General features: G+C 33.4%; 1 protein-coding gene across 3 annotated transcripts in view; it reads left to right on the top strand.

Moving 5' to 3' along the window:
* Nucleotides 1–24,940, top strand: part of LOC108916511 (lachesin) — a 179,380-nt gene that overhangs the window by 82,341 nt on the left and 72,099 nt on the right. For all 3 annotated transcript variants that reach the window (XM_018722804.1, XM_018722788.1, XM_018722795.2), the window contains one exon: nt 12,874–12,998. In XM_018722804.1, coding sequence (XP_018578320.1) covers nt 12,926–12,998 — 73 coding nt within the window. In that variant the 5' untranslated portion in view covers nt 12,874–12,925. The remainder of the gene's footprint in view (nt 1–12,873; nt 12,999–24,940) is intronic.

Here is a 24,940-nt window from a genome sequence, read left to right as displayed (position 1 = left end):
CTAGCATTTAGACAAAACTGTGACAGAAATTATTAATGCTAGCTTTGAGCCACCTAATAACGGCTAAAGAGTATACTAGTATAAAGAATAGACGGGGGAGAATATTAAACCTCATACGGCGCTTTTTAGTAATATTTACTGCGCTGCACTGATTATCTCGCTTCGCTTGTACAGGGCGATTCTGAAATAAGTATGTTAGTTCAAAGGGGTAATAGAGGACGTCATATTTTCAAGATAAATAAAAGAAACATAAAACGAGAGCAACTCGATTAATTGGGGCGTTGCAGGGTCGGACTAAGTTTCGCGCAATAATTCTTGAATAATTTTTTGACACTTTAGACCACCCTTATTTCACTGCAGAAATTAAAAAAATATATACATACATATATCTGGGTGTTAAAATTTTACAAGTGTGAGACAAATAGGCGGCCTCCTTAATACCGCATTCCTCTGGGAATGATATACGGGTCTAATTTAATTTGTAAAAAATGCTATGAAAGTAAATTAACGATTCCAGTGCCGCCAACGTGAGCTAACAGAAGCCGTTTAGGAGAAGTTAGGAGCGCGCCAAAAGATGGGGTTATTAAAGGGAGTTGCTTTGTTAATTTACTTCACTGTGACATCATGATGGAATGTCACATCACTCCTACGGAAATTGAGAAAGTATTGTAATAGAGGAGGCTGAGTGACAGTCGCGCTTCTTTATCAGTTGCACTATATTTTGGTCGCCTGACACCTTCCGAGCGCATACTAAATTTCTTTATATTTTGACCCCTCCGCGTTATACGATATCGTCCTGCCTCCCAAACGTATTAAATCGCCTGGCCAACGAGATATGGCTTCGATATTTATGAACATTTTTATGAAAAGTCCAACATGTTTAGATCTACATCGTGATACCCCGAATAACGTCCCATTTACATTTAAAAAATTTGGTGATTACTGTTATTTTACCAATGCATACAGGGTAGTCCGTTTTTCATGGCTCACCATTGACATCTGGGAAACCATTAGATATACAGGGTGGCCCAAATTAGAAAAAAGTTGCGTCTTTTCAAGGTCATTAAAATGAACCAAACAGATCAAAGATATCCGCTGGCGTTCCTGAAATATTGTGAAAAAACTGAAAATAGTGATTTTAGAAAACGTCATCTAGCGCCCTTATTTCAAGATACGAGGAATTTATTTTCGTCGAAAGAAAATTACTTCGACCACCAGTTTCAGTTATGCAACATTCAATTGTTTTTTTTTTATGGGCGCCATATTGAATCTTGACAAATACTGTCTGACATCTGTTTATTTTAATGACTGAAAAGTCGCAACTTTTTTCTAATGTAAGTCACCCTGTTTATCTTACTGTTTTCCAGATACAAATGCTACGGTGAGCCATGAAAAACGGACCACCCTGTATATACAGGATGTAAGAAAAATATAACCGAAACTTCACGCCAAAACAAAATAGCTTGTCAAATAAAATTACTTATACTTAGTCATTTTTTAAATGAAATTATTGCGTCTAAGTTAAATTTTTTACAGCTAATTTGACTCGCCCTGTATATAGTGAACGCGACGTCTCGAACAAAGTATGATGAATTTTATAATTTAGAATTTGAAATGAATCAAAAGACCGAAACGTATTAAGCTTTATTTGTACAAAATTAAATTGACTGACATTTAAGCGAAAAATGCTTACCCACCTGCTCATTATAACAAACCATTTCATGTTAACGTATTAAAATATCATTAACCTGGAGTTCATCCGAGGCCAATGATTGCTTCGGTCAATTAGGCTTGTTGTAATCTGTTGAAAATTATTAATCCGAAGTCTGGAAACTTTGATTCGTACGTTAAACACATTGCATAAAAGATTATAAGAAAAGTAATAGGGCAAGTTTCAAAGCGTTCTTACCGATCTCAGTCGAAGTTGCAACGCATTTTGTTAATATAAATAGGGCACGTTCGATTTTGTAATTTTATTTGGTTGAACATTTTTAGTAAATATTTCGTGAAATTAAATTTTATGAATTTCTCAATAATCCGGAACACTATGGAAAATAAATGATAAATATGGATGTTATTTATTCATTACCAAATACGTAAATGTTTTTTGAAAGGTGAGGTAAAAATATTTCAGTCAATAACTGTGAAAAATAATTGAAATCATGTTATCAACTTTTCTTCTTTCGAAAGCGAAGTGAAAATGTTTTGGCGCCAAAACAGCGATGATTTCAAGATTTTATGTACATCCTGTATACTGCCGTCCCTTTACAACGTGTTTTAAAGTTGTATACTGAAGACATCAAATTTATACAACTATAAACTGTGTCTATAAAGTGTATGTAAAATAAACCGAAATAAAGTTTTATTACGCCCCCAAAAATACTGTTTCCATTATCGCTTCACTCACTAATTCTATTTATATTGTCATTATCATTCTCTTTCTGAGTCACACCGTGAATTGTAATCAAACAGAAATGCATTTTGTTCGTTACATACTTCCATTTCGTCCCTTATCCAACCGGCAACAATAAAGAAATGTTCTACGGATGGCAGAAATTGTTAAACATATTTTAAAAAGTTATTTAGAAGTTTGGAAACCAGTTACAGCTATACTCGTATTCCTCTACAAATTTCACATCTGTGATCTTTATTACACGTAACATACTGCGGCCTTAGATTGTTCGAGAGCTGGGCAAGCATCATAACTGCCTTCAAAATTTATAACGTTTGTAATTTGATTGCGGAACCACTGAATATGATCAAGCTATATTTAGAAAATTCTTCGCCAAACACGTGGATGTATCTACAAACATAAAAGGGCATACACTGGTAAAAATTATGGAAATTTACTTGGTACATTTCACTGCATTTTCGCAATGGATTTTGCAAAAATTCAATTTAATATTTAGTTTACAACGTTATCTATTAAATAGAAAGGAACTGTTTAATTTGTAAAGTGTAGTCGATTTAACTCGACTTGCAAAATTCATTTGAAAAAAACGCTGAATACGTGGGCTCTCGTAGCTCGCCTCTGAATCTGTAAAGTGTTTACAGCGGTGGTTATGGTTACATTCGCGCAGCAGGGAAAGACGGCGCATATTTACTATGCAGTTTGGGCTTTGTTTAGTCCGCCAATAACCAAATGATGTGTGATGTAAAATATTGTTTCTTATATTTTTTAAAATATTGTAAATGTTTATACTACCCAATTTTTTTTAAATACCTTGAACCTAAATTTTTCCGCCCTCCCTGGGATGTAAGTCAAGAGCCGCCATTGATTTTTAAGTATGTTGTTTAATGTAATTTTACACAAATTTGGCGCTGAAATAACCAATCCCGGTGCTTGATGCAAAATAATATTAGTTCTTCACATATTTTTTTCATACGGGCCTTCGTTAACAAGTTACGGGCCCTAAATGGTGAAAATTAAAAAGTTATTTTGACCTTATCTATTTGTACTCGACTTTTTTGTATCACCCTGTATATTATTTTGCAATTATTTTACATTAAAATTTTTATGGATCTACAAAGGTACCACCGAAGTGGTACATTATTATATGTAGTTTGATGCATTTGCAATGTAAATAGAAAGAGAGTTGAATTTCGATAGGCAGTATCCCATTCGGAAAAAGCCCCCGACAAATATTAATAATTTACTTAATGGTTCTTACGGTGCAATTACTTTTTACGTCGTAGTGTTACATTTTACGTTAGTCCTAATCTTTTATGTGTTTTTGCTATTCCTTAAGTTAACATTTAAATACAGGGTGTTTTGAAAAAAATACCTCAAACTCAGGAACTGGGTAATAGAACATCAAAAATAAATTTTTTTCATACGTTTGTTGAAATCGCTAAAAACGCGTTTGCAACTCTCTCGGCCGTTCTTGGTGGTGAAAATTCGAAATATTTGGAATTATTCAAATTATAATTTTTGAAAAAAACTAAATTGCAAATTGATAAATGTGATCTAATTGTTTAAAAAATAAAAAAGAGTGTTAACTTTAAAAATTTTCTGTGGCCGTTCTAATCAACTGATTTCAATTTTGAACCATTTGAAAGGTTGAGCGGTCTGTTCTATGTGAAAAAAATTTCAAGTATCTTGGTGCTTTATTTGAGGCTGTGCAACATTTTGAAAATTCGGAAATTTTTTTTCAAAAAATTATTTCGCGAAAACTATCGAACTGATTTTAATGAAATTTGGTATGTTGTTTTATTATACTCTATAGTTTTTTTTACCAAAATTAGAATGCCCTCGGAACATTTTTAACTTACAGAATATTGTGCAAAATTCAATTCTAAAACTTTTTTCCGTCTCAATGTTCTTCCAAAATGCATAGGTTTCAAGATATAAGTAAAAAACTCAGATAAAATAGGTATTTTTATAAATTTTTGCAATTTTGAAAATGTTGCGGACCTCGCCCAGATCTAGGGATCTATACTTTTATTATGTGAGTTGTACTGAAGGTAATTCAGAAAAAATTTGCCTGGCCCCTCTCACATCCACCTCAAAACAGACCCGCCCTGGTCCAAAACCTCAAACAATTGTATTTAGCATCCCCAAAAACTTACTGGATACGAAATTGTTTTTCGGAAAAGGTATGGGTAAAATTAATTTGACGCCCTGTATGTCAAAGACAAAAGACGATAGACTCATGGTTCAAAGCCTTGATTTTATGCTTCCTTCTTTTCCTAAAACACCCTGTATTAGTGTAAATTTACAGTAGTCCGTTTTTGCTGCACTAATTAGATGTTTTTATTTTAAATACTGTACAGCGCTACAAATGTTAAACGTAATATGTATTACAAAAAAAAATAATCATTTCGAAATGTTACATGTAATTTTTCTGAGTGTATATTTTTTATTTAATTTGTTGCATTTGAGAATTTTGGGGTGAAAATTCGAAATAGAGCCGAAATACGGCGGGCGGTATCTCGGTGGGCGACGTATAACCCGAAAAATATTAATAGTTTTCCTTATAGAGCCTGGTGTTTATTTTGAAAATTGGAAATCGGTTATCTCCGAGAGTGTGAGCTTCTCGGGGCCCCCTTTCTGGGTCACATAAAGTGTCAAATTCCTCGGACAGCACCTGATCTACATACATATATAAAGGCAGTTTATCCACACATGCGATTGCTTCATGTGCGACATTCATTGATGGCTGGTTCCTTAAGATAGGCAAGAAACATGTGTCCGCATAATGCCACCCAAACGATATTCATTCAACACCGGGACCGCTCTGGCGAGCTCTTGTTCTTGGTTGTCTTCGATCCGTATGTCGGCCGTCCTGCGGTTTTCTATTTTCCGTCCTCGCGTTACGTTTTTGCCATACACACTGCCGGAAACAATACGTAAAGTATTACGCTATGACTGTGTGCATATTTATGTTCTGCTTAACTGCTTGTCTCTGTTTTCCATTTCTGTTTTTCCATTTTGTATAGATTTTTGCTGAAAGAAGTCTCGTCTCCCTGCAACTTCGCATCCCCGTAATCACAATTATTATTTTCTATTTACCGAATTTGTTCCCGCTTTGTTTTCATCGTCGGATGTAAGATAATAAAGACAGTTCCGCAATCGTATTTTTATTTCGCAATAAATTATTTCCGCTGTTTCTACTTAAAGTTTTGCAAAGTTAATCTTCTAGTATACAGGGTGTCTATACGGCTCAATAAGTCGATTTAACTAAGCTTGCCTTAGTCCAAAAACTGGCAATGACGAAGCTATAGGATGTCAAACTTGAAAAAATAAATAACATTTTCTGTAATATCATTCGATTAATTCGAACTAATTTCGTGAAATTTCCTATCCGGGTTTTTTTTTGGGATGAGAAATTCGAATTCGTTGTATCTTCTAGAGGGCGCCACAAGCGACCGTTAGGATGCATTTAACTGTGAAAACTTTTAGGTCGTTGTTGGTGCTGCCAATTTAAACTAATGTAAAAAATTTAAGGGTCAAAAGATTTTCTGAAATTTTTCCGTGATTTTTGACACTGTATTTAGGTGAAAAATGGTCGTATCGGGAATTAAAAAAAGATTTTGAAGCTCTAAGATTCTAGTGTTCTCACATTTTTAATCAATTTTTTTTCAGAGAAGGGGTAGTTTTGAAAAAACTGTTCTTTAATTGCTACAGACTGCACAAAAATTAGTTAGAAATTTGTCTCAAAAAACGGTATGAATCGGGGTCGAAATCTGGTTTCGGTCATCAACTTTAATTTTAATTTAATTAAAAGCTGATAACAGAAGCATAGGACGGAAAAGCCGCATCGTGCTGGAAACAATTGGATTTTGTTTTCTTCAATGTTTCTAAAAAAATTTAAAAAATCTTCAAAAATTTCGAAAATTTTTTTCAAATTTTTCATCAATTTAAACGTTATTTGCTGTATGTAAAAATGTGAGAAAACCTCAAAAAAAAAATTTGTCCCCATTTTAATCATGATTATGAAGTGTTTAAGCTCAAAAAACGTGACCCTTTCAATTTTTTCAAAAGTTTGAAACAAAGAAACGGTTCGCTAGATCGAGATGAAACTTCACAGGATTCTTCTGGGTATATCGAACTGTAAAAGTCATGCTTACCTGAAAAAAATCTTTCCAAGTCCGTGGACACGTCTGAAGATGTATCGAATTTGATGAAACTTGGCTATAAGACATTTTAAGTTATGCTGAATGAGAATACCTAATCTGTTTTTTGGAAAAAAAAATCGCTAATACCAATTAGCTGTTTTGACGTCAAAAAAACGCGTCCTAGTTGGTCGTGAATTGCATTAATTAAAACAGCAGCATCACAGTTAGATAGAGTTTTTTTATCCTACATTCTAAAAAAAAATAATTTTGAAATCGGTCAAAAAACAAAGAAGCTACAGGCTTGTATCACATTTAAGCGCGACGCCCTGTATGTCAAAAATTTTGAAATAAATTAAATATATCAAGAACAGTTAACTTCAAGAATAGGAAACCTTTATGAAAGTTCATCTAAAAATTGACGTAGAATCCAAAATTGCAATAATATACAGGATGTTCCATTTAAAATAACGAAGATGACGTCAACTTCCGGTATAACCGGAAGCGTTAGGTAGGTGGACGCCATTATTTTAGTTAAGAGAACACTATTTCCCAAATTTTCAAAATTAAAATCGAAGTAGTCTCTGAAATTTATATTCTACAAAAAAAATTTAAATATTTATATTTTTTCATCATCATGATTAGGATTCGGTTTGGGCACGATCTGAGCACAGTCTGTGCAGTGTTGGCGACATAGTCCGCGCTTGGGTTTCGAACCTACAGAGCGCAATAGCAGAAATGTAAAAATTCCCACGACACTCCGTTTTCTTAGATTTTTGTAAGGGTTTTTAATGCAGTTAATGAGCGGTTATACCTCGGGGAATTTGTGATGATCAACCGTTAAAATCCGTTTCGGATGCCGCTAAAGCAACATAATTTTCGGTTTGATTATATTAACAGGATAATGTGTGTTCAGAAACCCTCTAGAAATTATTTGCATGTGTAGAACCTAATGGCGTAATACGTTCTGTCAATAAAGAACCTATTAGAGATAACAGCCTTTAACTGCAGATAAATCCTCGTTATATTGTTATGGTAAACTATATACTACGAATCTTGTAGAACCCATTTTCCTTATTAAGCCATTTGATGAATGACAAATGATTTATTGTAATAGCGCATGAATTTTTTAATATGTAACCGTAAATTTTGTTTTACAAAGCTACTTTTAGAGAGCGTTAAGTTTTTCCGGCAATTTATGCTTGTAATTTATGATCTATTTGTACCTACCGCAATTTTAAATGCCGACGCCATATAAGGGGATACAAAAATCTAAAGCCAGGATGATATTGTCACGTCGCCCCTATTTTTTTATGCAAATACGAAACTAACACGAATTTACTTTTAATTAATTAAAATTATCACAGCATATGGCAATGATGAACTTCTTTTTTACAATTTTTACCTAGGTTTCCAATTGTTTTAATTCAATTATTATGCAGGGTGATTCACAAATGGTAACCAAAAATGATTCCTCGTATTCTTTGGTGAATTTTAAGGGGTCTTTCCGATAAAGTTTTTATTTAGGACGCTTCGTTAAAAAGATACAGGGTGTTAAAAACTTCAAAACATATTTTTAATTTTTTTAAATAATTTAAAAACTAGTAAGTGAAATAATTTGAAATTGGGCACATGTATTTATGTAAACATTGTCCTAAATCTGAGGACTTTTCCTAAAATTGACATGCTCCAGCGGCGGAGATACAACGGTGGCATATTTTTCTAAATAAAATAGTACGCCACTGCTTTACGGAACAACCATGATATTTTCGGATTCGCCTTTCAATTTTCTAAAAATTACTACATTCTTATGTTTTTCGAAAAAAGACCGATTTTCGAGTAAAACTTAAAAATATCGAAGTGTTTCAGTTTATTTTTTAAGTTTTACTCGAAAATCAGCCTTTTTTCGAAAAACATAAGAGAGTAGTAATTTGTAGAAAATTGACAGACGAATCCGAAAATATCATGGTTGTTACCGTAAAGCAGTGGCGTACTATTTTATTTAGAAAAATATGCCACCGCTACCCTGTATCTCCGCCACTGAAGCATGTCAATTTTAGGAAAAGCCCTCAGATTTAGGACAATGTTTACATAAATACATGTGCCCAATTGCAAATTATTTCACATACTGGTTTTTAAATTATTTAGAAAAATTAAAAATATTTTTTATAAGTTTAACGCCTTGTATCTTTTTAACGAACTTTAAGGACTCCCCTTAAAATTCACCAAAGAATACGAGGTTTTATCTTTGGTCACCATTTGCGAATCACCCTGTATATCTTGTCTGGACAATTCTCTAAACTATTGAGTATTTTACGATTTTTGATCGGCTCTTTGTTTCGACTTGTAACATTTTGCAATATGTTTGATGAAGAGGGAGAAGGTGAACCCAACCTTAGATAATAAATTTCAGTCTCTAGGACTAGAAATATTATTGCTATTGTCTGCAAAATTAATGCCAACAAAGTTTGACGCACATTGATGGGTCGTAGTTATATGTATAATAACTTTTGGAATTATGTAGTTGTTTGCCATTTTCCAGCCCAAAATGTACACAATTGCAGCTGTACTAGTTTTTTAAATTTATGATTAAAACTGTATTTTCTAAATATTGAGAGATGTCGCTTTAATTTGTATAAACGCAATTAGTACATTAGTAGCACAAAGGTCTCATGTTAATGTGGAAACTAAGTTATCTAATCCCACCCTGTATAACTAGTTCTCCAATTCTCAAGCTCTAAATTCCTTCACATAAACACCCAAACAATTACTAGCAAGCAAATATTTTAACAATTAGTAAGCACGATACCAGCAAAGTTCTCTTGTCGAAGTTTTTGCTCACATAAGTGCCTAAACCAACCAGAAATTGCGTGTTCCATATTCCCTTTGCTCTTAATGATAATAATAACCCTACATAATATATAAGTCAAGTGAATATTGGATTACAAATATTAACGCATTGGACCAGTACTTGTTTCAATTTCACTTGTTTCAAATAAATGATTTTATTTTATTTATTACTTTAACAATTCTTACAATTAATGTAATTTCACGTTTGATGTAAATTAAAAACTTTGTCAAATTTAGTGATATACCTTGTGGAATTTCAAAAATTACATTAAAACGTATATTTACACCTACATAAAATTCAATAATAATGTTCTGAAAAATTACTTTTGATTTAATGTAATTTCGCATTTGAGGTAAATTAAAAACTTTAACAAATTTAGTAATATATACTGTGGATTCACAAGAATTATAATTCAAATGTAAATGTACAATGTCTTGTAAAATTACTTTCGATATAATGTAATTTCACGTTTAAGGTAAATTGAAAACCTTGTCAAATTTAGCAATATACCTTGTAGAATTTAAAAAATTACAGTGGGAACGTAAACAACTGCATAGAATTTGAAAATAATGTCTGGTAAAATTATTTTCGATCTTAATGTAATTTCACATTTAATGTAAATTAAAAACTTCATCGAATTTAGCATCTTGTGGAATTACAAGAATTACAATTGTAATGTAAATTTACAAGTGCATAAAGTATTGGTAATGATATTTTTTAAAATTACTTTCGCACTAATGTAATTTTAAATTTAAGGTAAATTAAAAACGTTGCCTTTAGTGAAATTTCAAGAATTACATTAAAAAGTACATTTATAGCTACATAAAAATCGATAATAATCTGTAAAATTACTATCGACCTTAATACCTTAATGTAATTTCACATTTAAGGTAGATTAAAAGCTTTGTCAAATTTACCAAAATACCTTGTGTAATTACAAGTGAAACGTAAATTTACAACTACAATAAAATTGAAAATAATGTTTTTGACATTACTTTTGATCTAACGTTTAACGTAAATTAAAAAATTTTTCTTTGAACAGTTTACCTTATAGAATTTTATAAATTACAATTGTAACAAATTTACAGTTGCATATGATTTAATAATAATATTCTGTAACATTACTTCTAACCCTAATGTAATTTCACACTTAAAATACATTACTAACAGTGACAAATTTAGCACAAAAAAACCTTTTTCCTATAACTAAATGGTGTGTATAATCACAATTAAAATACTGCAGTGATGATAATAAGATAGATTGGTAAAAATGTATATTCACTGTAATTTTCCAGTGCAATGGGAATTACATTTGCATAATCACATTTATTCATGAACAAAAATAAATACAGGTGAATTTACTGACAATTTTCAATGCTAAGATATATCTTGCAAGCAAAGAAAAACTGGTATAAATCCCATCATTTTTTAATTTGTGCTTAGTTTTTATTAACTGACTTTCAAGTGCAAACCCTATCTATATTTAGTAGAATAAATGGATTCTTGACCTTATATGTATGAGGGAACCGTCTTCAATTTGAAATAATTATGGTAGTGTTATTTTCCGATGAACAAGACCCCAATTTGCCTAAGGCATGGCACGTACTGGAAAGGAAGAGGATACGGACTAGTGGCATGATGACCACGTGGCACTGAAGTTGTTTACTTTGGAAACAAATGCGGTATCGTTTACCGCAGAGGAATATAGGTGTTCTCTGGCAAATGGTCTTCACTGATTCACTGACGTGTGCCATATTAAATAATTTTTGCCCGGATCTATTCTTCGAGATTGGAAATAGATTAAACAGGTATCGATTCATATATGAAACGCCATAAGTCAGATTTAGAAATCATGAGAAAGGGCATGGTAATGGTTAAGAGTAATTGCCACTTCATTATGTTGGAGAACAACTATTTAAGGCGCGGCGTCGTTCAGTTGAACATTTGATAAAGTTTTAAAGGAATTTAGAAAACAAAACCTTTTCACCAAAATGGGTCAGCTGTAAGTTGGATTCCTTAAGCTCACTTTATATAAAAATCTTACTCGAAAATAGATCGATGTGAACAAAATAACGGTTCTCTTCTGTTTATGTTTCGAAAACTCTTATTTCCGTTATAAAAATACCAGTTCCAACTAAAACCTACAAAGTTAAATGTAACGTGTGTTGTATATTTTTAATCCATCTACTTAATTTTATTTAAGTTCCAGGAAAGCTTCTGTGGTTTCGATTATGTCGGAATCTGCTAATTACATCCGTTAAAAAGACGTAGCATATCGATGAGGCTTTTTCTATAATCTGAATTCTATTTTAAATCATATGAAGAAAATACTTTCATCGGAATTCCTCTAAATGTTGCTATAAATCGGTCAAATGAAATGCTTATAGTAGAACCTCGATAATCCGAACATCGGAATTCCTCTAAATGTTGCTATAATTCGATCAAATGAAATACTTATAGTAGAACTTCGATAATCCGAATGTTGGTAATCCGAAACGCCCATTAATCCGAACAACTTAAAACCCGAATCTGACTGCATACAATATTGAAATTCGGGAAAATCACTTGTCGATACACGACATCGTAACCGCGCAAACAAAACAGTACATGTCCGTATGTACCACATGTAATTTCTTGTATTTCTAGTTGATTCCCGTTCGAGCTGTTTTAATTTTGATCGAGTTTCGAACGTTAAATTACTGGAACCTGAGTTTGTTGTGTGTTCACGTGAGCAGTGTTTAATAATCCGAACTTTTTGGTAAACAACCTTTTGTTCCAATTAGTTCGGATTATCGAGGTTTTACTGTATTAAGTTTTCGGAGGTTCGGGTCTTTTTGTGACACCCTGTATACTTACAATTAGCATAGGGCAGTGCAGTTTTATTTGTATATTACATCAAATATAGTAAAAAAAATATAAGTAATTAGGAGTAACACATGAAATGTAATAGTACAATGTAAAAAGTGACACTACATCGTAAAAGTAATTCTAGAAAAGGTATTATGTATTCTTTATCTTTTTAAAACCGTTGCAAATATGTAAAAATTCTATGTAAATTTCCACAATTTGTGCCAGTGCATAAATAGTGACAGTAAACGATAAATTTCCACTTAATTGTGTAAATACATATTTAATTAATTAATTTGACGTATTAAAGTATATGTACGGTCCTCAAATTATCCTGAGCAATTACTAATTGGGCAACCGTTTTAATAATTAGCAAGGGCAAGGCGAGTGGCCCGTTTTTGCGAGAGTTTTTGCCCAAGTAACAGCCTAAATCGGGCAGCAATTGCAAGTATTGTATATTCCGTTTGCGGTTGATGATAAGAGTAACATCACTACACAACATCAGAGCCAGCAAGCCTCTCGTTGGGAATTGTAGCACGGGGAGTTCAGAGCCGAGGGGGGGACCCGCGGCCCCTAACATGGCGGGTAAGGGACCACACTCACTTTAATGTCTGTTGCAGGGCCATGGGAGTCAGCGGCCACATAGACGGGGTGGATTGAGATCGTGCAATCATGCATAACGCACAAACTCTTCGGACGACGTACCCACATCTGCTCTATATGCTGCTGATATTCCAGTTAAATGGTAAGTCGACAGTTAGTTAGTCACTTGACGATGTCCTTGCATCGGCAACATACATTATTTGAAGGTGTTTCGGCTCGGTTGTGTACGTAACAAATTAAATTTTGTCCTATACAGAGTGAGCTGCAACGATGCGCCTCTGTTTCAAGTAATAAATCCAAATGAAAATCTTAGTAAAGCGAATTATTCACAACTGTGACTTTAGGAGTGAAATTTTACAATTAATGTAATTTCACGTTTAATGTAAATTAAAAACTATCAAATTTAGCAACTTGGGGAATTACAAAAGCTACAATTGTCATGTAAATTTACAACTGGTAATGATATTTTGTAAAATTACTTTCAATCTAATGTAAATTTAGTGATATACCTTGTTGAATTTCAAGAATTACATTAAAACGTACATTTACACCTACATAAAATTTGATAATAATGTTCGGAAAAATTACTTTTGATTTAATGTAATTTCACATTTAAGGTAAATTAAAAACTTTATCAAATTTAGCACCTTGTGAAATTACAACAATTACAATTGTAATGTAAACCGCATAAAGTATTGGTAATGATATTTTTTAAAATTACTTTCGATCTAATGTAATTTCACATTTAACATAAATTAAAAACTTTGCCAAATTTAGTGAAATTTCTAGGATTACATTAAAAAGTACATTTACACCTACATAAAATTCGATAATAATATTCTGTAAAATTACTTTCGACCTTAATGTAATTTCACATTTAAGGTAGATTAAAAGTGTTGGGCAGATTTATCAATATTCCTTGTGGAATTACAATTGAAATGTAAATTTACAACTGAATAAAGTGTTTTGTGAAGTTACTTTCGCTCTAATGTAATTGCACATTTAACGTAAATTAAATACTTCGCCAAATTTTATTCTTTTAAAAAACAGTGTGCACCGAAAATCATCAAGCAAGTAACTTTTTATTATTTTATTTATTAGTTTAACAAGTTTTAATTTATCAGTATCTTTAACGCATGGCATTTCATTTTAAGATCTCGTTGTAAAAATGAGTACAGTAAAATTACAATAAGTAAAATAGGTTTCTTACGGCCAACAATATACTTTGTCGAATTACAAGAATGACAATTTACATAGAATGTCGATAATATTGTTCCGTAAAATTACTTTTGATTAATGAAAACTGTTAATCTTACGCCCCTGTAATATACAACTTTTCTGTTAATTTCTTCTCAACTTCTCAACTTCTCAACTTCTTACACCCTGTATAATACTAACGTTGCACTCTATATAAACCTACTGAGCATAAAGAAAATAAAATTTTTGAAAGTAGGTACCTACGTCTTTGACATAAAAACTTTTTTACATAACAGTTTTTCATGTAACGACATAGAAAATGAGTTTTGTTGATCGTTTATAGATGTTTAATGTTTATTTGCTGAAGTATTATCCACTTTATAAGTCGATGTTAATAGCATAGAGAACTGATATAGTACAAAGTGAAATTAAAACTCGTTTATGGATAGAGCAATCATTTTCTCGTTAAACTGATATACACATTTGTTTTTTCAATCAATATTGTAGTTTAACAATTTTATATACATATAGTTACATATAAAAAATAAGATTGGTCATTGAAGCCCTGAGAACTGTAAAACAGTTTTATTTTCATTTGTCGCATTCACGTTGAATATTTAAAAAATTCAATTCTAAAACTAAATCTATTCGCATAATTGAGTTAAGATTAGATAATGTGGTTGTAGTTTAGGTGAAACGACATAAATATACACTGTTTTGGCAACATTTGGATGTACATCTTTCGAAAGATTCCCGATAACCCAGACCGAAAATCAGGCGACACTGACTCATGCAATAATCAAAGTTTCAGTTAGTCGCAACATCCCTTCCTTCAATCCATATAAAATATTAAGCATCGCTGTCGCGTATCGCGTCTTATTTGTTTTAATTTCTTGCTTTGTGTAGGCTTTTGTTCCATCGGTCTGAATAATTAACTTACCACCTTAGAATCACAATTCCACTACGTGTGCGACATTTTAATGAGATTTCGCCAATTTACATTTCCGGTATACTTAATAAACACGGGAATATTATTGAATAAGATAATTTTAATGTAGTTTAGGCGCCACACCTTTGATAATCGCGGATTCACTTCAGGTTTGCGGGCTTCTTTTAATAAGTTACGCTTTATATTTGCAGCGACTGGTAAACATTAATTTCGCTTCACTTCCGATTTTTGGATATAAAGAAACTGCCTTCATTTCATTCGATATTTTGAATTTGCAGTAGAACTTCGATACTCCGAATGACGATAATCGTAACTCCTCACTAATCCGAACGACCTGAAATCCAAATCTGACTGACTTACACTTGAAAAAGTTTCGAGCGTTAAATTACTGAAATCTGAGTTTGTCTGAGCACTATTTGATAATCCGAACCTCAATTAGTTCGGATTATCGAGGTTCTACTGTATTTGAATTATAATATTACACCTTTGATAATCGGGATTCGCTTTTCTTTTAATAAATTACACCCTATATTTGCAGTAACTGGTAAATATTAATTTCGCTTCACTTCCGATTTTTTTGTTGCTAAAATAAAATTGATGCCTTCACAACGAGCCCGAGTGATATATTGGATATAATATATTAATTTTATCGTATAACTTGCACCATCAAAAATATAAAAATAGCTGTAATCTTTCTCTGGGAAATTTTGTTAACATTAATATGGTAAGACATTGAATGCGGGTGATTTATTAGTGACTGTTGACGTTATTAGTCTATTCATAAAACGCTCTCGTCGATAAAAGTCTTGCAACCATTTTATAATAAATTACGAACATCTGTTCGTAAATAAGGTATCCAGCTCTTATTTAATGAAAGGACTAAGCTAAGTGTATATATTCACAGAATTCCTTTGAACAAAATTGTAACAATAAATCTGAGTTCGGAGAGGTGAAAAGATAGCATTTTCGGGATACGTACTCGTTATTAGTAAGAATTATTTACTGCAACGGTTTCTATACTGTTTTCGTGAAAAACGGCCTTAAAAATCCCGAAGGATATCCATTTTCACATTTATTATCGCCTTCTGTAAGAATATATTCAGTGCTGTAATTACTGCAAAATTATATTTTTCTTAAAAATACATCGAACAAGAAAATTTGTACGGTTTTTTAATTTCTTTTATATTTCACACCTAACATAGATAAGAGTTGAACTATCACATCGCCTTTAATTTTGGTCAGATTTAAAATTTCTTTGTGTTGTTATATTCCTCCATCTTCCATAAATTTTATATAGGATCATATTTGAGGGTGGTGCTCAATATCGCTTCTTTATTTGCCGTCTGTATTCTGTGAAATACTATTCAGTCATATTATCACTTTCCTTCACGGTAACGGGATACAGGGTGTATGGCATTTAAAGCGCCCAGAATCCCTTAAATGTTGAACCAATTCTACAATTTTCTCTTATTCGGTATTTATAGGTCGTGTTCTTGCAACAGCATCGTTTTCTCCTGACAAAAAGTAGGGTATAACCATATAACTCTTTTGTGGTTCGTATACATGCGTTTGCATATCATACACACTGAAAAAAATAAGTATTTGGATCAAATGAGCAGATAGTATTAAATGTTATTTTATTCTATTCAAATGTATATACTTTCGTCAAACTATGTGCAATATTTGCTGTAATCTATAATTTTTCTCAGAATTTATATTATTTGTAAATATATATAATTTAATTCAAATCTTTTATAGTTTTGAAATTTACTATCTCGGACTTTAGCTACAAACATATTCGTTTCAAAACTACCAGTTCCTTGAAATATATATATTTAAAATTTAGTATTAATGTAGGAATTATTCAAGACAAATGAAGCACATTATAATCAAACTTATGTTTTCTTGAAAGAAAATTGTAGGTCACAGAATGGCGTAGGTGGTGAGTAGCACGATAGATGGAGCCAGTACTTACGCTCTGTGTATACACATCTCCTTGTGAGTAACACTACTAAAGCAGCTGGATCGTTCTAACGACATAATGATAAGGACCATCAATAAGTCCCAAACCGACCTATGTCTGGTTGGTTAAACTTACAAACGATCCTAGCTGTTGTACTAGGTGTTGTGAGTTTGAAACAAAATATTTTTTATTACTGAGAAATATTTATATCCAAATATATTCTTAAAAAAATATATACAATTATTTGACCAAAACAAATTAACAAACGATACATTAATACAATACAAAACATGTGTCTATAAAATGTATGTAGATCATAAAATTAAGAATAGAATTCGTTTAACCGTAAGTATCAAATATTTATTTTAAATGCTGCTTATTTTTAAAGTAAGAATTTTATTATAACGTGGCAGTTTTTTTTGTACCCGTTTACCATCCCATCATATCATACCAGGTGTGACGTCCACTGTCAGTAGCGGCTTTTCGGAGGCAGCGATTCGGCATTTTTACTCAACAACTCCGTTGTCTTTCGTAATCATTCGGAACAGGATCGGATTTTGCTCAAATTTAAACTGTTCACGGCTTCTGTTTTGAAATTTATAATTTTTTAATATTACCTGTTTTAACTTTCCTAATTGCGTTCCTATGTACTTTACTATTTATCTCGGTCAATATTAAAGCTATCGACCTGATTTTTTCACCACAGATTTAGGGGGTTAAGTGCTTGCAGAAAATGTAAGAACGAATTGTAAATTAAATATTACTGGATGAGCCCGTTGTGTCCAATTCGGGATGTTGAGAGCGGGGTTCTTGGCTCCGTTCGTGAACATTTGCGCCGCCCGATTTAAACCCAGGGCGTTTTGCGAGAAACGCGTTCCAGCAAATTTTGTGAATTGTTTTAGGAACATTGAATTTTCCAACGAACGTAACGTTCTGTCACGAAGATTTACGGTAACACATACCATCCGGATTCTTCATTGGGCGACTAGTCAGCGGACCAGAGTTATCACCCAGTGAATTTTCTTCGCTTTCAGTTTTAAACGAGTGTGTTTCCGCCTTAATTTAATTCCCGCCCGGACCGTATTCAGCGCCCGGTGTGGATCTCAAGCAGCCTAGTTGGCTCGATCGTAAGGGGGGCGACAACGATGCTCTTCAACGCGCATAAATGCATTACGCCGTAATTAAATACCGTTGCATTTATAGTGCATGCGACCAAGCTGCACGCCGGGCTACACCGCATACAACTCTATATTAAATAACATTGCTTACACCTATGTTACAATTTCACGCGTTCATAATTTTATTACTCCATCTGCATAGCCGCGAAGGTATTTTGAATTACCTGTAATATATCGCACAGAGGAGGATCCAGTTAATGCCACAATTTAATAAGCAGTTCGGTGTACTAAATATGTGCTACCGGGCCCCCGCACCCACTACCGGCTTGTTCCCATAAAAATAATTTTATAATTAAACTGTTCTCGGCAAACACAAACACAATTACAGAAGCTTTGCCGGCATTTAACGCCACTCATTTAGATTTCATTTTTATCGCAAAATTAATTAAAATATCTAGTACTCGGTTAACTCGTAATGATCCGGAAATGGCGCATATGAAACTTAGAGAACGGTTTGCGAAGGTTAAAAAGTTACTTGATATTTTGCTGCAAAAATCTCTTTTTAAGGCTAATAAATTTGACGATACAGTTGCAGAAGTGGGTGCAAAAAGTTAATGGATGACAGAACATAAAAAATTAAGACGATTTTTTGATCTAACGGTCAATCGTTTTTTGTTTTTGAAATACAAGGTTCTTTTTAAATCAAATTTTAGCTTAATTTGCAGGCCTTCAAAAAATATTTCATTTCTTAATGCCTGTAATTAATCAAGAAAGCTGCCCTTAAGGTATCGTCTATTCGTCTTTATTAAACTTTCCGAATACGTGGTTAAAATTAACGACATTATGACTGAATCACCCTGTATGCTAAAGTTTTTTGTACACTAAAACTAACAACTCCTTATCAGTGGTATAGTCTTTCCGATATCAATTGAAGAACCAAGAGGATGACAGTATGTACCAGGTTCGGTCGCTGACTTTTGGCATTCATTGGCATTCAACTCGGCATTGAAATATTTGAAGAACTTGTTCCCATATTTATTTAGTCATACTCATATACAGGTCTGGTCGAACTAAACGTGGAGGTGGTAGAAATGTATACGCCCAGTTGAAGAATGCGAGCGCGGGCAAACGAAATACAAACGCAGTTGCATTGGGCTACTGGGCAATAAATCTCAGCCGTTGACAAGTGGTCGACAAATTGCCCAGCAGTGCAGTGCAGCAATGCGGAATTTGGTGTGAATCAGGTAGTTTTAATTTATTATAGGCACCTTCTGTTAATCATTGATATTACAATTGAGAAAGGGAGAAATAATATTATTACAACGTGGCATTTTGGAGACCTTTTGAAACGGAACAAAACGAAATTTACCATCAGTATAATAAAATTGTTTGAGGACATAAATAATTAAAATATGTTGTTGGCCAAATGAACATATAATAGACATTTTCTGCACATTATATACAAATTATTATTAAATTTTATTGCCAGGCGTTTTTTTACATGTTCAACTGACTTCTTCGGAAAGACTATACCTCCTTGTACTAAAATTTCATAACTTTCCTCAAACCGTCACCGTATACTTAATAAATTCGCGCTTATTATTGAGTAAGATAATTTTAGACCCTTCGATCCACTTCCTTGTGTCTGCGTTCATTCGCGTAATATAAACAGGAGTTTTCTTTATGGTTTGTGGGTGTTCTATTAATAATCTACTCGAGGTAAATAAGAGAAAACTATATCCTTCAAATATTTCTGACCCGCATTTTTTTATGTACGTGTGATTAGTATGGCATTTGATCTTTACTTCACTTTGATCCTTTAAAATAAAGTGTAGTCTTTTTAAACAGGATGTTTACAATCTGGAGATGATTTTTGAAAAGTAAATAAAACGAGAAAGATTTTTTTGTTAATAGACTGATTTTTTTATTTACTGATTTACCACACTGATACTATGAAAACTTTTTCGGAACCGCTGATCCCTAGCAGTGTTTATCAGCGTTTCCATACTTTATGACCACGTCCGTTAATTATACAGGATGTCTTAGGAAAGAGGGCCTGTTCGCAGGCTCTTGGGATCAAAATAAGATAATAGAATTTTCAAAATGTTTTATTTAATATCTTCAATAATTTTCCAGATATACTGTAAACACAAAATATGTAAACACCAACAACTGTGTTTTAAACATATATAGAGTGTAAGAAGTTTGACTGCCATTACTTCAGCATGAGATAGAGTAATCATAAATGAATGAAAAAGTTATATCTTACAGGGGCGTAAGGTTAAAAGTTTTCAAAATACAGCGAGTATTAATATTGGACAGTTTCATCACAACGTGAGCGCTACACAGCTGAAGCACACCACGTGTGCGCGCGGCAGACTTGTCCTACGGAAAAAATGTAAACAGCTATTTTTGTGAAACATTTAGAAAATTTCAAGACAATTCTCCAGTTTTTAAATGAATAAAATAAAATGTACCGATTTTGCAGTACGAAGATAGCGTTGCGCTTAAATACAACTAAGAAACATATAAACTATTGATATTTTCAGGAATTGAATTAAATTTGACATTTTTATTAAAATTTTGGAATATGCTGTGTATATGCTTTAAAAATTTATCTGCCAGCTGAGTAATACATAATTATGACGGTCCGCAAATCACGTTTCTTACTGCTTTATTTTATTGACTTCTAACAGAGATAAAATCTATTGAAAAAAAATGTTGACAAAAAAAAATATGAAATTTTTACAAAAAAAATAGAAATCGTACGCAATTTTCAACTTAAGCACAACGTATGTCGCATATATTCAAACAAGTTAAGGAATTTAATAGCCACATAACAAAAAATATATCGGCAAAGTCAGGAGAGTGAATTACAAAATACGTATGTCTATAACTATTGATGCACAAAACTGTTGTTCATTTATCAAACCGCAAAAACATCATTAAAAAATAATAATAAAGCTCTAATCAGAACGTAGTGTGTTTGCAGTGATTTCAACAAGAACAGCGTTTTTAATAAAAGTGAGATTTTGCATTATAATATACGACATACACTGTAAAATCTAACCTCAAAAAAGTTCTAGAATAAGATCAAAAATTAACTATACAGCTTACTTTTTTTGTAATTCTATTTTATCTACAGGGTGTAAGAAGTTTGACTGCCATGCCATTACTTCAGCACGAGATAGAAGATAGACTAATTATAAATGAACAAAAAAGTTGTATATTACAGGGGCGTAAGATTAACAGTTTTCAAAATACAGCGAGTATTAATATTGGGGAGTTTCATCACAACATGACAACAGCGCTTGACCTGCTGATGCACACCACGTGTACACGCGTCAGACTTGTCCTACGGAAAAAATGTAAACAGCTTTTAATGTGGAACATTTACTACATTTCAAGACAATTGTTTTCCAGTTTTTAAATAAATAAAATAAAATGTATCAATTTTGTAGTACGAAGATAGTGTTGTGCTTAAATTTTAGCTCGAATTTTAGTAATTATGAATCTCTTAAAACAGGAATTTAACTTTTAATCAAAATTATGAATTTGAAAAATATTTAATTAAAGTACCCAAAGATTCACGTCGTTCAAATAATCATACGTATAAAAAATAATTTAGGTACTTACCAAAAAGCAAAATTCAGAAATTTTTAAACGCAGAAGTACAGAACAAACTACAACATATACTCAAAATGTCCACCACCGTTTTTGAAGCACGCATAACACCTTCGAATCCAATTTTTCGCGCACTCGCTGGAAAACACCTCAAGAAAAGGGAATAGTGGTACGCAAAAAACACACGCGCCCTTGTCACATTGCTCGATATGAATTTTATCGAATTTTAAATTTATTACAACGATTATTTGTTAGAATTAAGCATAAGGAAGTTAAAAAAAAGTGATAAACATTGTATTTTATGCAATGTTGGTTGCCTAATATCTCTCTGTATATTCTAACATAAGGTATACAGTTATGTAATTGTACCGGGGAGATATCTTTTATATCGACATCATTACGTTATATTAATAAGGCTTAAAGGTAGTAAAAGCGCGATAAAATTTTGTTGCTGGCGAATCGTAAGAAACGATATTATCATGTGGCCAGTCCTCCGTAGAGTAAGGAGGGAGAGGGGCTTTGCCGCTTTCCTTTTTCCGTTGTTGGCGTCCAAGTCCATCTCCACTACAGTCACCAGTCGACTTTAAATGGATTAACCACATAAAAGTGTTGTAATTGTAATTAAAGGAACTGCCGCACGTGGATATGAGCCGCTGTCATACAATAAGTCGGAGCGGAGTAAAAAGCAATTCCACTAAAACCTTGGGGGCGCTTGCTGCGGACTGCTGGCTCGCGACACCGTTCGCCTCTAATTGCTGATGGCTGCCGGTACAGAATTTCGGCTCGGACGGTTTCTTAAGTGAAGGTAGCGCTCTACATGCTGATGGAGATTGAAGCTATTCCAATTCCGCGATTATTCACACTGCAACCCGTAGCTCGCGCGCTTAGTCTAAACAGTTTCCTCGAGCTTGCGAAACTCCTCATCCGTCGAGTACACAATTTCTCATTTTCAAAAAAAAAACTAATCCGTTTCGCGCAAAATGTTAACGCGCTTCTGTAGTTTTAACGTTAGAAACAGACGATGAAGGCTGCAGACCAAGGAATAGGTTTAATTTTTCTAAAAGGAATTGCCAAACTTGAGGTTATACACTGTAAAAAATTTCACTCAAATTTCACTCAATTTTACTCAATAATGTATCAACTGAGTGAAACTATTGCATCAGAAATGAGTGAGTTTTACTCAAATCTGAGTTACTGCTAACTATCAATTGCGTGACTTTTGCCTCTATTCTGAGTATATGAAACCAATTTAAGGTTGAATTTTTCTCTAATATGATTTAAATTGAACTATTATTGAGTCATTTTATACTCAGACTTGAACTAAATATAGAGTGCAAAAATAAATCACTCATAAATGATATACAGTGTTGAAGGCCTCCTTCTGTCCTGGCTGAGACCCGTCAGCTGAGACCCGCCGCCGCCGGCTAAGGCTTGTTCTCCTGACGATCACGCTTTTTCTGGAGCATCTAACGGGCCCCTATCAACTGTGGTCGAGATTACAGAAGCAATATGTAAGTGGTGCCATCTTCACGGCGCCAATCAAATTACTCGAAATTAATATACATTTAAACTCACTCAGTAATAAGGACATTTACTCCTAATACGAGTTTACGTGAAGAATTTATTTAATGTGTACCTATATTTGAGTGAAATTTACTCAATAATTTCACTCAATAGATTCACTCAGAACCTTTATTGCTTTCACTCACACCGATTTTTTTACAGTGAATTTTCTTTTAGTCGAACTAAGAGAAATATAGTCAAACGAGTGTCTCTGCATTTTTTTGGAAACCATGCATATATACAAGATGTTTTTTAACTTCGTGGGATAATGGACCGCCCTCTAGTATGTACCTAAAAAGGCACTTACCCTTCGAAATGCTTTAGTTTGTTCTTTGTGTCTATTTTTATGGAAGGCTTTCGACTTAACCTTCGTTTTGCACTGGACACTTTTGTTGTATTAGCACAGTGCAATTTTTAAACGCTGGGCTGGAGAACTAAAGTTTATGTGTGTGTGTGGCCACCTTAGAGTGCCTGCATGGGAGCTTTATGAGCTTGTATGGAAGCTTTAAGAGTTTGAGTTTATGTATGGAAACTTAAGAGCTTCAGTTTGTGTCGCCTTGTGTATGGAAGCTTTATAAGCGTGTATCCCTTAGGATCTTCACCGCAGATTAGGACAAGGGTCGTGAGCTATAGGAGCTTTGAACTTATTTAATTTTTTAGGTTTTAGGTTTAATTCGATTTTTGGCTTTTGAAAATTTGTGACTTTTATTGAATTTTTATTTCATTTACAAGAAGTGTAACATCTGTATTATACAGCAAATATAAAAAAATTGGAGCGTACAATGTGTACTGGCCAGAATTCAACACTGGTTATTGAACTGCACGGTACTTGGGTAGACGTTTGAACGATCTCTACGCTAGCTCAGCAGGGGGTTCTGGTCTCCAATGAGTTGTGGACCTGTAAGTAAATTATTTTAATTAACGGTGACCCTAAGGCCTTATTTTAGTTTGAGTTTCGAAAAATTTGGACTTATAAAAATTTGCCAAAATTGGAAAGTATGTTGAAAATTTACGCGCCTTTCTGCGCTGTCGGCGTGGTCAACACTTTATGAACTGCAAAATGATCTGTACAATGCAAACGGAAATAATTTGGACCAGACTACACGTATTGGCTAGGTTGTCCCTGGTTGGGGTTGTATCCCTAAGGATCTTCGCAGCAAGCTCTGAAACACCTGAGATCCCTGTGGTACCTCGAGTCTTATTCTTCTATTCAATAAGTAAGGTCTGCTTGAAAGTGGTGCACTCACACAGGCCGGGTATCCGTTCCTGGTTAATGAGTTGTAAGGTGTCAGGGTAGACGTTCGCACGCGTGCTATGAGGAGTCCACAGAAGTTCTGCAGCGGTCTCCGCCTTTAGATTGGGACATTCGGCCTTTCGGGCTTTTGCCTATATTTGGAATGGGGTTTGTAATATTCGGAGAATATATAGTTTTCGAAATTTTCGAAACATTGATAACAATTTCGTATTCTGCTCCGTGCCATCGGCTTCATGTGGAGGGTCGTCTGGGGCATCTCGAATATGGGTATCTATTTTTGCCGTGTGGATGGGTTCTAGACGACTCCGTAGATTAGATTCGAAACTGGAGTGAATTTTCAAAATCCGCTCGAACCTTGGAATACAATAATTCCTTCTCTTCATATTTTATCCCTAAGCCGTTATTATTATTATTA

The sequence above is a fragment of the Anoplophora glabripennis genome, unplaced genomic scaffold (assembly GCF_000390285.2).
Source record: "Anoplophora glabripennis isolate ALB-LARVAE unplaced genomic scaffold, Agla_2.0 scaffold2, whole genome shotgun sequence".
NCBI lineage: Eukaryota > Metazoa > Arthropoda > Insecta > Coleoptera > Cerambycidae > Anoplophora > Anoplophora glabripennis.
The sequence above is the reverse complement of the archived record's forward strand: the minus strand, read 5'-3'. Positions and strand labels throughout refer to the sequence as shown.